Source organism: Pagrus major, chromosome 21 (assembly GCF_040436345.1).
Source record: "Pagrus major chromosome 21, Pma_NU_1.0".
NCBI lineage: Eukaryota > Metazoa > Chordata > Actinopteri > Spariformes > Sparidae > Pagrus > Pagrus major.
The window spans coordinates 24,505,176-24,518,047 of record NC_133235.1 but is presented as its reverse complement, the minus strand read 5'-3'; the positions used below and the strand labels follow the sequence as shown (position 1 = coordinate 24,518,047).

The window sequence follows — 12,872 nt, the reverse complement described above, 5'->3', positions numbered from 1 at the left end:
CTAAAATCTGAAAAAAGCCCTGAGCGTTTCCATCCTCTTAGCTCCTCCTCCCCCGTTTCATCCTAATATCTCCACTTCCCTGCATAAATGTATCATTACAGTATCATTATGTCTATGGTATCCCCCCAGCCTCCATTTACAGGGACTTAGGTTCTGTGTTCTGGGGCTTACGTGGACCCATTATATCATTAAGTCATTATGAGCTGGGACAGAGAGAAAATAATACCCATAATAGGAGCTACATTGGGCTCTACTTAAGTCTATGCTCCCATCCTGCCTGCCTTCCTGCCTATTTGTCTGTCTGGCTTATCTCTATGTGTTTCATGTTACGCATCATCCCATAAAGCTACAGAGAGAGTAACTTCTGAAACTGTTTTGTTTTTTCTTTACTCAGCATGCGTATGTGTTGGCAATGAGTAACTCACCCCAGAATTAGGATACGCCGTCCAGCCCAGTTCAGCTGTGGCCACCCGAGTGTCCATCACGGTCTCTGCACCACAGAAAGAAAAAAGGGGAAGAGGGAGAAGAAGACAGCGGTTAGCCTAAAAAAAAAGCTATTTTGAGTATCATTCCACAGAGTTGAACCGCATTCAAGCCCCAGTGATCACTTGACACTATCATCAATGAACAGAGAGGAGACGAATCCTTCACGGTGTTTCATCCATCTCTGCTAGACTTCTGTTAAGACAAGAGACATGGGAAACAAAGCCTTGGCGCTTTTGCTGGAAGGAATGTCTGAGAGCCTCTGTCATGCTGTTAAACGCTGAGCTTTGTATTGTGTTCTCACTGTGCGAGCGTGAAACTACAGTATGTGCATCCCGCCTCTGTTGCGTGCGTGTGCCGGCATGCGTTTGCACAAAACGCAGTCGCTCGTGTAAAAATAAGTGGATATTTTTTGTATGTTTCTTGTGTAAGCGTGCACATGTCAAACACAGCATGGGTTTGCATGCGTGAGCGCTGAACTTTTGTCACATTGTTTACCCGGAGAAAGCGGATTTCACGAATGCAGAGACAGCCCCTCCGAGGCGAGGCCATTGCAGTTTGTTTACTCCTAGCGGGGACATTCCCTGAAATCTAGTACAGCAGAGGGCATTAATGAGAAGGGGGAAAGATGCCTTGTGTTTCTCTGTGATTTTCTGAACATTCGAAAAAATCTCAAGATGCGCCTCGGATAGCTATATGGCACACTGGTTGCACACAAAATGAGACGATAAATAGTTACAACCTGGCACAGAGAGGAGCAGTTTTGGAGAGGATTTGAATTTATTTATCTCACTTTGGACTTCTATTACATAAAGTGTCATATCTATGAAATATAAGAACATAACCCATTCTTGTTCCCCCCCTCTCTTGCTAATCCTCAGTGACACACCATAGACAAATATGTCTGGCGGCTCACCCAAGAAGTTTGTCAGCCCTGGTTTGATTAATATCTGCCTTGTTGGCACACAGAAAATCTGGAAACCTCATATAGCTCCGGGAAAGAAGAAAGAAGTGAGGGCAGGTATCACAAACCACAGGTCTCTCCAGCCTCTGCCTCTCAGACACGGATTTATGGAGTGACATGTTGGCCTTAGAAGTGTAATGATAGATTCATAATTCCCCCTGCATCAGACAGTTTATCCTCTGGACTAAACCTTCCATCTTATTGAGAGCAAACCAGGGCATATTTCACGTTTACTTGATGTCCCCTGCCACAACATGCCCTCGGCCGCATTTGTTGTGGCCAAACAGATAAAAAACTGGGAGACATAAGAGTGAACGGTATGCCTGGGTTATGATCTAGAGCAGATAAGCAGGGTGTGTGGGAATTTTTTCAGAAGAGCTACGGTTGCTGTGTCTTTCGCTTTGGACATCATCCACCATCACAGAAAAATGGTCGGCTAGCGACGCCCACACGTGTTGTTGATAAGGGAGAAATCTCGCTCTGATTGCGCGCAAAGGCAGAACCGGCAGACGCTGCCCTCGTTCGAGAAGAGGTTCCAGGCCTCAGCAACCCCTCCCTTCGACGGGAAAGAAGCATGCACACCCGCAGCTGTTGCTTGTTTGAGATCCCGCTGAACTCGCAGTGATTTAGAAATCATTCCAAATGATGGAGCACTTGAAGCCCGTCATCTGCAGTTCAAGTGGTCTTGGTTAAAAAACAAGTACACTGAGGATGAGTGACAAGCCACCGGTAGGCAGGAAAGAGGCCTTTCATTCTCAATCTCCACTTACTGGGAGAAACTGTCCTCAGACATGAAACCAATTAGCCTAGGTAATTCAGCCGCACACACAAGCGCTCGCACACGAACACACTCCGGGACGCGCACGTGCTGCACACTCACGCCGCACACTCGCATTCACCAGCCAACTCGGAGAGCAATTTTCTGTGTACACCTACAGTGACAGCCTTGTTCACACCCGTCTTCTATCAGAGTATTTCAATTTCCCTAAGATCAGCCTCGCCTTGTCTACTTTCCACAGCCAGCCAGCCAGCTCCAGCCTGCCTGCCTGTACGACTTGCTGTCAGCTGGGGAGATAGGAGCATGAAACAGCCCTCAGCACCAGCCAGCGTTCTGGGGACTGCCAACGCTTTCTCTGGGGAAATCACAGAAGCTTTAGTCAAATCACACAGGCAGTTGGTAGGCCATTTTCCATTTCCTTTTAAAAGCAAGGAACTGGGCGGGGGTGGGGGGCAAGATGGTGGAGGTAGGGAAACAAAAAAAAGGTCAAAGGCCCATGGGAGAGGCGGCTGAGTCGTATCATGTGACCCAGCCATTAGCCGAATATCAGAGCTGCAGATGAGTAAATGGAGTATGCTAAGTGGTTATTAGCAGTGAGGTGGGGCTCACAGAGGCGTCACGCCATAGCTCGCACACCTGTCCACCGGCACAGGGGATTTAAAGAATGTCCCTTGTGTACGTGAGTTTTTAAGTGAGCCGTTATGTGAACCATTCATCCATTTAATCATAAGTGAATTTCGAGTGCTTTATTTCAAAATGAGCTACCCACATTAATTAGAACAGCCATTGCTTTCAAAATTACAAGAGGCACATTTTGATTTATTGCTGAAATTATGAGACATTTTTTGACCTGAGCTTACAAAACAATTAGGTTTCAGAGGAACTAATTATCTATTTGTTATTTTTAATTCATTTTTTATTTTGTTAATCTAAATCGCTGCTGGTCCATTACATATAAAAACATCTTTCAGATAAATACACAAATTAAAGGTGCGTATGTAGTTCTGGGGAAGGACTTCCCTAATCAGAAGAGAAAGATCTTTGTTGACTGACTCTGTCTTCGTTTTCATGACTGAATAAATGGAATAAATAAACTGACAACAGCTCAATTGCATCCTGTTTTACTTTGTTTATATTTGGCGGACCCTGCCACCTTTCTAGCTTCAAACAGTGTTCTGGGACCTTATTTTCCTCTGAGAACAGCCTGTTTATTCAGATATGAATACATATATATATATATATATATATATTCTGAGTTTGTGTTATTACCTCTTTAATATTGTGAATATTAAAAAGAGTTTAAATTTCTTCCCCAAACTCCATTGTGCCCCTTTAATATCCATACATTTTGGGATAATGTTTTGGTAATGGATGTTTTTTTTCTCCAGACCTGGAGTAATTTCCTCAAACTAAAAAAATTATGCTGTAAAACCTGTGACAATGACTCATCTCCTCTCTTGTCTGTGGGTTCCAGTAGCTTAACTCAGGGTCACTCCCCAGCTTAGACCGTAAAACCCTCGTAAAAACAATTAGTCCTCCTTTTTCCCAGCCTGCGCCTTGTTTCTGATCTCAGTTATATCTGACCACATATCCCATTACTCGCCCTCTCGTTCCTTTGGAAGACAAGAAAAAACACCAGCGCGCTACCGTTGCTCATGTTTGGAGGGTAGCCCAGAGTGTTTTCTCCTGCATTCATATTCTGCTTTGTCAGCTCCACCTGTGAGCTCCAATAAATTAAACACCGCCAGGTTCACTAGCAGTTCAGTCTGTGGGAAAATTATTAACATAGAGAGCTTGATGTTGACTATGTCACCGGGGCTCATAAATCCACTGGAAAACAATAGCTTGTAGGTGTCAGCATAGCCAGTCTTAAATGGATTTAAAGAGCTGCGACGCCCAGGGATGTATTGTGACTACATCGCAGTATATTAGCGACTTTAAAACATACAACGGACGTGGGCTGGCTCATTGTGCGAGGCTCACTCAAGTCGATACAGTGCCAGCGTGCAAGTTAAAAAAAAAATAAAATAAAAAAATAAACAATCCCAGAAGTCGCAAGCCGATCCAAAACTGAAACTCGACCGTGGGGGCCCACAGCGCCCAATCCCAGAAAGCACAGCTCCTTCTCATTAGCAGCAAGTGGCAGATCAATACCAAATGGTGGGCTGTTTCCACAGAAAGAGAGAGAGGGGTAGAGGGAGGGAGAGAAATGAGGGAGCGAGAGAGGCTGCATTAAACATTGATGGGGCCATGCATCGCGGATCGATAAGGCAGCCCTCTTCACACAATTACACGTCAGCAAGCAGTCACATGATACATCACATGGACACGCATGATTACATATTGCTAGCACTTGGACCGAAGAGCATCTACAAAAAAAAGGTAGTTCAGAGAGGAAAGGATAGCGGTGATGGGTTGTCCAATCTCCCCAACCTCTTTGAGCCTTTATGTATGACTTTAATTCCACAGTTTGCAAGTCAGAATGGATACACGTCTGTGTGATTCCCCCCCTTTGTTGCCGCGTCTGTACGACTGTACAGCTGCCGGTCGATAGAACACGTGCTGAAGCGCCTCTCTCTAGCTCCTTTAGTCAATATGGCAGACACTTCTCCGCGGATTTCCCTTCCCATCCCAGAACACATCATTTCCATCCGTCTATCCTTTAACCCCCCTTTCCTCCCCTCCGTTCCCACCCACCCACCTTCACTATGTCCTCCTGTTCAAGGATGCTGGTACACTTTGTAATTCAATGAGACAATCATGTCCAGATGCTGGATGCTGGGCCGAGAGGGCCTTCTCTTTGTGATTGCAGCAACAAACCGAAATAAGATCCGAGGGGCCTTGAATGACATTATTTAAGAGGGTCTTATCTTTTTCTCAGAAATGGAATCAAGATGGGAGGACAAAGAGAGAGGGGGTGGTGGGGGGGAGATCGAAGGGAGAAGGCAGACAGAGGGAAAGGCAGAGATGAAAAAGCGAGAGGAGAAATCAGCGGGATTGAAATGAGCACTTAACAATGATGAAGCCCCATGGAAGCCTGCTGAGCCTGGCATCTTAATACGGGGCTGAAAACAAAGTGACAAACAAACAAGAGCAAAAGCTGCAGCGTCGCCCAAACTAATCAGCCGTCCACTCGGGGGATTTATGAATAAAAAAAACAAAAAAAAGGAACATTTTTGACAGAGTGGAGCATTTTCTGAACAAATCGTGTGGATGTTTGTCACACAGACAGACACTCTTCACTCACTGAGCCCTGGGAAATCACACACACAAAAAAAGATTGTTTATTGGACTGGAAGGTAGGAACAGCTCAAGTCCAGCACGGTCGAGAGCGTTGAGCTGATTTGAAAGCTGTGACTGGGTTTACGGCACAGCATCGCTTCGGGGTAAAAAGGATATGAAAGAGGTGATATCTTTGATTGAGTCACCATGTTCAACAGAGGAGACAATCCTTGCAAACAGATGTGAGACTTTTTCTAATCTGCGCCACACCAAAGCTGTGTCACTCACAGTGAAGGGCTTTCGCTTTAAATAGAAGATACAGAGCAGTCAACAGAAATACATCAAAAGAAATATGTTACTCCCATGTCTCCCTCAAGACAGAAATGACAATGTGGCTGATTTGAAAATTGAACAGAAAATAATCTGCCATCCTCTGAGAGTTTGGCGCGGAGTGATGGGACCCACGAGTCCCTCATCGCCGAGCCAGAGACAGAATCAAATGAGCGGGCCCACAAATCGCGGATCGAGCACACACACACACGCACAAATGTATTAACAGTCTTCCGGGCGCACAGTCGCTCTCTCTGGCTGAGTGAAAATAAAATTCTCAGCGTGAAAGAAGACCAGGTCAGTATCAGAGACGGGAGAGAAAGCCAAGAAAGATGAGAGGAGATACAGAGGAGGGGAGTTACGGAAGCCAAATGAGATCAGCAGCAGATGTTAGGAAGAATGCCTCGCAAGATAGAAGAAGAAAATTAATATACATGCAGTATCGGCAGAACCTGATGAAATTATCCCATCATCACAGCAAGGTGACATTCTCGTGGCCTTACACATCTGGGCCGCCACGTCACATAAATCTTAAGATTCAACCTTGCGGCAGCTACACTCGCTCTTTTCCCCCCAACTATTACCGGTCTGTAATAGAGTTGCTGTGAAGGGGAAGCAGGAAAACACAACAGCCCCTCCTGAGGCGGGGACGGCCAACGCAGAAAGGTACAGAGTCAAACCCCGAGGTTGGTGACAACAAACCTCATGCATCTCAGTGGTCAGTCGCTCACGAAGCTACAGGCTTAACACAGAAATAGCACGCTTAAACACATCACTTCACACCTTCCTCTCTCTCTCCTTCTCCCTCCTTTTCTTCCCTTCTCCTGGTCAGGGGAGAGAGGTTAGGCACATCATTTGCATTCATTAACATTACATTAGCAGACAGAGTGATCTTTAGAAACCAGGCTGCCGGAGAGTGTCATCTTTAATTCATCATAACCCCACCAACCACCCACCTACCCAACCCCTCTTGCTCCCTCTTCTTTACCTCCACCTTCTTCTCCTCCCCCTCTTCCCCTCTCCCACTCATCCATCCCTCCTCTCCCCTCTTCCCTTAATCCCAGCGCATCCTTTCTCCTCCTCTTCTCAGCGCGTTTCTTCACTCTCCATTTACCACTGTCTTTCATCTTTTTTCTTTTTTTTTTTTTTTGCCTTCTCGCTTCCATTCCTTCCCCTTATCTCTCTTTCTCTCTGCCTCCTGTTAATGACAGGCTACAGGGGGAAGATGAATCTCTCTTTCCCTGCGTGAGCTCTATGCAAGATAGGAAGGAGAGGGGACACACCCAAAAAACACACACACACACACACACACACACACACACACACACACACACACACACAAGTCACCTTATAAGCATCGGTCTGGGAGGTAAGCATACCTGCCAACCTTTAGATCTCAAAAATATGGAGGATTTCGAAACAAAAGTCTGACCCCCAAAAAAGATATTCAAGGATTGTGCTTCCTGCATTCTGATGAAATTTATGAAAATAAAAAAGTAAGTTGGATGCAAAAGCGATTTTATGTCAAATAATTTAAATTTTACTTCTCAGAAAACAACTCAGAATAGTAAGCCCTCTGGTGTAAACTTGTAGAAATCTGTGGCATAAACTAATATCGCCACTGCCCTCAGTTTGTCAGCCTCTTAATGGGGATTGACGCAGTGCGATCCCCGTGACTGACAGCAACTTTCCTTTAAAACTTTACGTAAGAAACAGGAATCTTCCACTTCAGGGCATTGGGAATTTCTTCAAATGTTCTTTCTCCCCTCCATTTCTCTGTGTGTCTCGCACTCACAGAGGAGGGCGGGGCACTACGGTACAGAAGACTACACGGTGATGACGACTAAAAGGGGGAAAAGTGTGGAAAAAATGTCATAAATCGGGAGAAAATGTGGGAGAATGGTGACCCCAAGGAGAGAGCAATGAAAAACAAGGATCTCCTGGGATAATAGGGAGGGTGGGCAGGTATGGAGGCAAGGCTGAGATAAGGATCCACAGGCTTTACACAGGGCGCTCCGATGTGACCCTTTGACCTGTGATTATTACAAAAGAAATGGAGCTATCAATCCAAGGACTCGTCCTCAACAGACAAACAACTCTGATCTCCAGTGCGGAAATGTTTGCTTCCCATCTCTTCATCTGAAGCTTGCAAATTTAAAGTCATTTTCTAGCTGTAGGCATTTGTGCATACGCATTCGTAGTGTGAAGGCATGTTTATGTTAATGTGTGTATTGATCCGGCACAAAGAGTAGGAATGCGCTTGTTATGCCGATACATTAAACGAGCATTGACTGGCTGTAAAGGTGAGGAAACCCACCTGCTCCTCTACATTCAAACCATTACCAGAGACGGATAGGAAGGATCTGACCGAGAATTAGTCCCATCTTATGGGTCAATTAAAACAAACAACCCAGTTCCTTAGAGCGTAAGTGCAAAAGACTTCCAATAAATCCTCCTCCAGTTCTACACAAAATAAGAAAGGCAACAAGGAGCAAACACGGGTAATAGCTCAACCACATAATGGAGAGGCTGAGTCTAATCGCTAAACACAGACCAAAGTCGGATTTTTCATAATATATGTATCAGTTTCAGGCCAAATTGCGGGGATATTAACATTTCCACGAAAAGGTTAAATTATATCAACATAATCTGGTGAAACACAGTGTTCAGCATTCTGACGGAGGAGATGCCATTTCAAACGTCTCCCTTTCTCCCCGCTCCTGACGCACACAGCAGAAATACGATCACCCTTCATGTAGATATTTGGAGTGAGTCTGGCAGTGATGACACCGCTTAGGGAATTCTGCAGTTACTTTAGCACGCCGTTGTTTAATGGGATCTCACAGGGACCAATCAAAAGACGGCGTTTTTGTTGTTGTCCCCCCCAGCTCCCATACCGTGAAGATAATGCTCGCTTGTAAGGAAAAATACACAACATGGCATTGTGTATGCACATACTATCCACACAATCACTGCTCCTGGACAGCTGTTCAAGATCTTTGCCTCGGCGCTATTTTTAGAACATAATAACACGAAATATCATAAATTGGTTTTGTGTACAATCTTCTTTATAAACACAAGGAAAAAACTGGTGTTTCTCATATGCAAGGTTAATGCTTACATACACACTTATCAGGCTGCCGAACACACACTGCAGAGAAACTCGATATTAAACCAATTTATACCACACAGTAATGAGCCCAGGATCTGCTAAGGTTTGCTGTAACAGCGGACCAGCAGCAGTGACCAAGCAATAATCCAGATGGAAGCAGCGCTAGCCTCCCACAACCATCACAATACTCATTACTGCCGATATTACCTCAGCCAGCCTGTCTGCTTTTAAGAAACCTGGCAATTTGCTGCAGTAAAATGAGGTAATTACAACTCTTATCAGGCTCCTCACCTCACAAAACAGCATTTAGAGAGAGGGAGACTACTCCCCGATGGTTCGCAGGCTGAGGAACAAGTCTTTGGCTGGCTTCCCAATCGCTCAGCCACACCCACCCACTGTCATTTATCCTCGTTGCAAAGTCCTGCTCCTCCCACTCTCCTTTTGGTTCCAATAAAAACATTTAACGCAGAAATGTGATCGCCTTAATGACACGACTAGAAGAATTCCCTCGATCGATGCCCCAAATTAAAAGCGCAGAGTAGCTGATGTGAACCGTGAGGGCCGGAGGAATATCGCCTTACAGTACAACAACTGCACTACCAAACTCTGTGTGTTTATGTTGGAGAGCTAGCACTGAGAAAATGGCAATGTAATTGAACCTTTTCCCATAAGGAGAACGGCTTTACAATGAAAGTCTATCCGCTATAGCTCTGACATTTTCTAAAACTTCACATATGAAAGTTAGAAGTTGGGGCCCCAAAATCTCTCAAGTAGACTGACGGAGAAGAGCCGTGTCTATGTCGCAGTGGGATTGTGCAAGGCTGACATTTAGCACTGTAAGCTATGGCTAATAGGCTATCCGGGGTTGAGTTAAAGCATCTTTGTTTTTCAAGCAGACCAGGAAATAGTGCTGAATGAACAAAAAGATGTCACTTGATTAGCTCCCTCTGCAGTCCTTCACTCTAATTAAGACAGTAAGGATTGTCATTAGCACAGTCCTATGTGTGTGTGTCTGTCTGTGTGTGTGTGTGTGAGCATGTGCATACTGTTGGGAGTGGTGGTGGTGGTGGTGGTGGTGTGGGGGGAGGATCACACAAGTACAAAAATAGAGAGGAATCAAGGAATCAATAAAACTAATGTCAAATACGTGCACAGTGTGTCTCAGATTGACTCGCCTGGTCGCATTTTACAGCAACTGGGGGTTATGAGGGCAAAGAAATAGATAGAACCGACTGTCCTTTTCTGTCACACACTCGAACTGAGATAACCATCCTGTAATATGTGGGACCAGTATGGAGGGAAACCGAGAGAGATAGAGAAAGCGATAAAGAAAAACAGAGTGGTGGTGGTGGTGGGGGACAGTACTGAGATAGAGGGAGGGTGTAGTTCATAAAAAGAGAGATACTGAACAAGATATGGAAGGAGTAATCGGAGAGGCACTAACGATGGAGAGGGCATCATGTGGCAGCGCCCTGTGTTATCTTATCCAGAAATGGATCTAACCTTAGCTGAACACAGAAGTCACATCATTTCTTCGAAACCACCTGACCCCGTTTCTCGCGTTTCTCGTCCTGCGGCCTGGATATACAAAGACACGCTCCTGCTCCTGTGTGGCACTTGCAATATTTATGAACAGTAAAACACAAGAACAAAGCGGCCTCGCCTCAACACGGACATGAACGTCACGCTAACTGCAGGAAAAGGAAATGCATAAAGGGATGAAGGAAGAGAAGACACAATATATGCATGCTCACAGCGCCCGTTAACACAGCGGAGCCCAGCTGCTCCTCGAATCACCTCCCTCAGAGACAAAACTTTAGTCGGCTCTCGTCAGAGAAAAGCGAGAAACTACCTCTTAAAAGGAAAACACCAGTGAAGAAAACGAATGCCCTTTGATCCCCAAAAGATAATACTTCTTAACCTCTGTCGCTGCTACTTTCTCCCCGAGAATAAGGCAGTGTACCACTGAAAAGTAATAAAGAAGGCTGCGTTCAAGGGAGAGAGGCAAACAGCAGCTAGCTATATCCAATCTCATTAAACGCTGTTGTTAACCATGTTTGGATGCACCACAAAATTGACTCCTGAAAAAAATTCTCCCCAATTGGCGGAGATGGAAGCAGACGAGATAGAATCGAGAGAGAGATGGAGCCTTGAGGGTTCTGATGCCGCGCTCTCCCTCCGTCTCATCTGTGGCAGTAAAAGGACGACCTTCAACCACCTTGAACCCACTGGAGCTGAATTTCAATAAAAGTCAAATTATCAGCCGCGCCCATGGGGCTCGGGGGAAGGCACTAAGCCTGAATTGACTGTGCATATAAGACGATTTAACAGTCATATGGAGGTGTGAGTGAGTCAATCATATGACGCAGTTGCGATTCTCACCGTGAGCGAGTCTCGGCGCTGAGCAGCGGTTAGTGTACCCTGTCGGGAGAGGGTGCCACTGGGACGGATCGCTGATTGTTTTCCACAAGTGTGAGCGTGTGTGTGTGTGTGTGTGTGTGTGTGTGTGTGCGTGTGTTTGAGAAAGCACATTATGCCAACATGCGATTGGGAAAGTGTTATTCAATTTAGCCGTGTTCTCCCTTGACCAATGTAGTGAGATCCAGGTAATTGATGCCTCAGTTTGGTATTCCCCAGCCCTGTGCTCTTCACCGCGGGGACGGCGCGGGCTAAGCCGGTGTGAATGAGAGGAAACGCAGCGTGATCTCGCTCCCTTAAACGCGAGTGAGGTGTTCTTTGGGGATCTCGTTAGTGCAGCTCCACCACACACACAACACAACACACTTACATAAGCAGAGAATACATCCCAAGGGTCTAACCAAACTATTGGCGACTGCAGACATTCTCAGGTGGAGATCACCTCTCGTTCTCCCCTTCATTCCTCACTATTTATCTCCATAGAAAGTGCTAGTGGCCCCTCCAGTGCCTCCAAGCAAACACAATGCTTTCCATTAAAAGCAAATACTAAATCTACCTTCTCGCAGCATATGCTCACATGCCCGGGGAAGTCTATATATTTTTGGAGATGGGCTTTGCTTTTTCTCTGGGGGGTTTTGCTGGAGTCTGCGTTCGGCAGTGGGGGAATAAGAGATAGAAAATAGTCCTGAGGCTAAAAAGAAAAAGTTTCAGCAGAGGATCTTGACCTTATAGCACGAGGCTTGACAGAGGCGAGGGAGATTCTCCAATGCGAATCTATAACAGGAGAGAAGGAGGGAAGAAGAGATAATTTTTACCTCTGGGGAGTAAGAGTGAGACAGACCTTTTTTTTTAGTGTATTTGTCTGATAAGTCTCTCATCCTGCAGTGGAAAAAACAGTGCATGCCCTCTCTATGCTTTTCAGTACTTCTTTAAAGTTGAGGAAAGGAGACCAATAAAAAAGTAGGAAAGCTGATTCTTTTAGTTTCCAAGAGGAGTTTGTGCTTGATGTCCCTCCATTTGATGCCACAGTTTTTATTTCCACCATCAACGTGCCCACTCCTTTCTTTTGTTTCCCTATTTAATGACTTGTTCGGTCTCCTTCGCTCTCGCTCTCTCCTCGCTCTCTTTTCTCTGCTCTCCTACTCTGAATGCGAAGCCGCAGCTCAGTGAAACACTGAACTCTTCAGGGAGAGCAAATGTCATTTCACACACATTACATCCAGTCTGTTTTGCCACGGGGACGGTGTTGGTAATTTTGATCTCGTGCCACTCGCCCACACAAGTGCGTAGACAAATACATACACACACGTTGTTTTTTGACCTCATCTGATTTGGCCTCCAGGATGCCCTGGTGCTTGAGCTCTGGCCCAGAACTCAGCCCTAAAATGTCACAGCTATCCAGTGACACCAGTGGGGAGCGCAAACATCAGCCACCCCTCTGGCTCTGTCTGCTCTCTCAACAGTAGCTATGCCAGAATTAGCTGTCATCTTTTAGGCAACACTGCTCATATTTTTTTTATTTTTTTTATTTTCAAGGCATGCAACTGTCACCTACAGTAGTAGCA

The 12,872-nt window shown here is 45.5% G+C and overlaps 1 protein-coding gene across 2 annotated transcripts in view; it reads right to left on the bottom strand.

The window, feature by feature from the left end:
- Positions 1–12,872, bottom strand: part of LOC141016439 (ephrin type-B receptor 1-B) — a 169,976-nt gene that overhangs the window by 119,371 nt on the left and 37,733 nt on the right. For both annotated transcript variants that reach the window (XM_073490804.1, XM_073490805.1), the window contains exon 2: positions 426–490. In XM_073490804.1, coding sequence (XP_073346905.1) covers positions 426–490 — 65 coding nt within the window. The remainder of the gene's footprint in view (positions 1–425; positions 491–12,872) is intronic.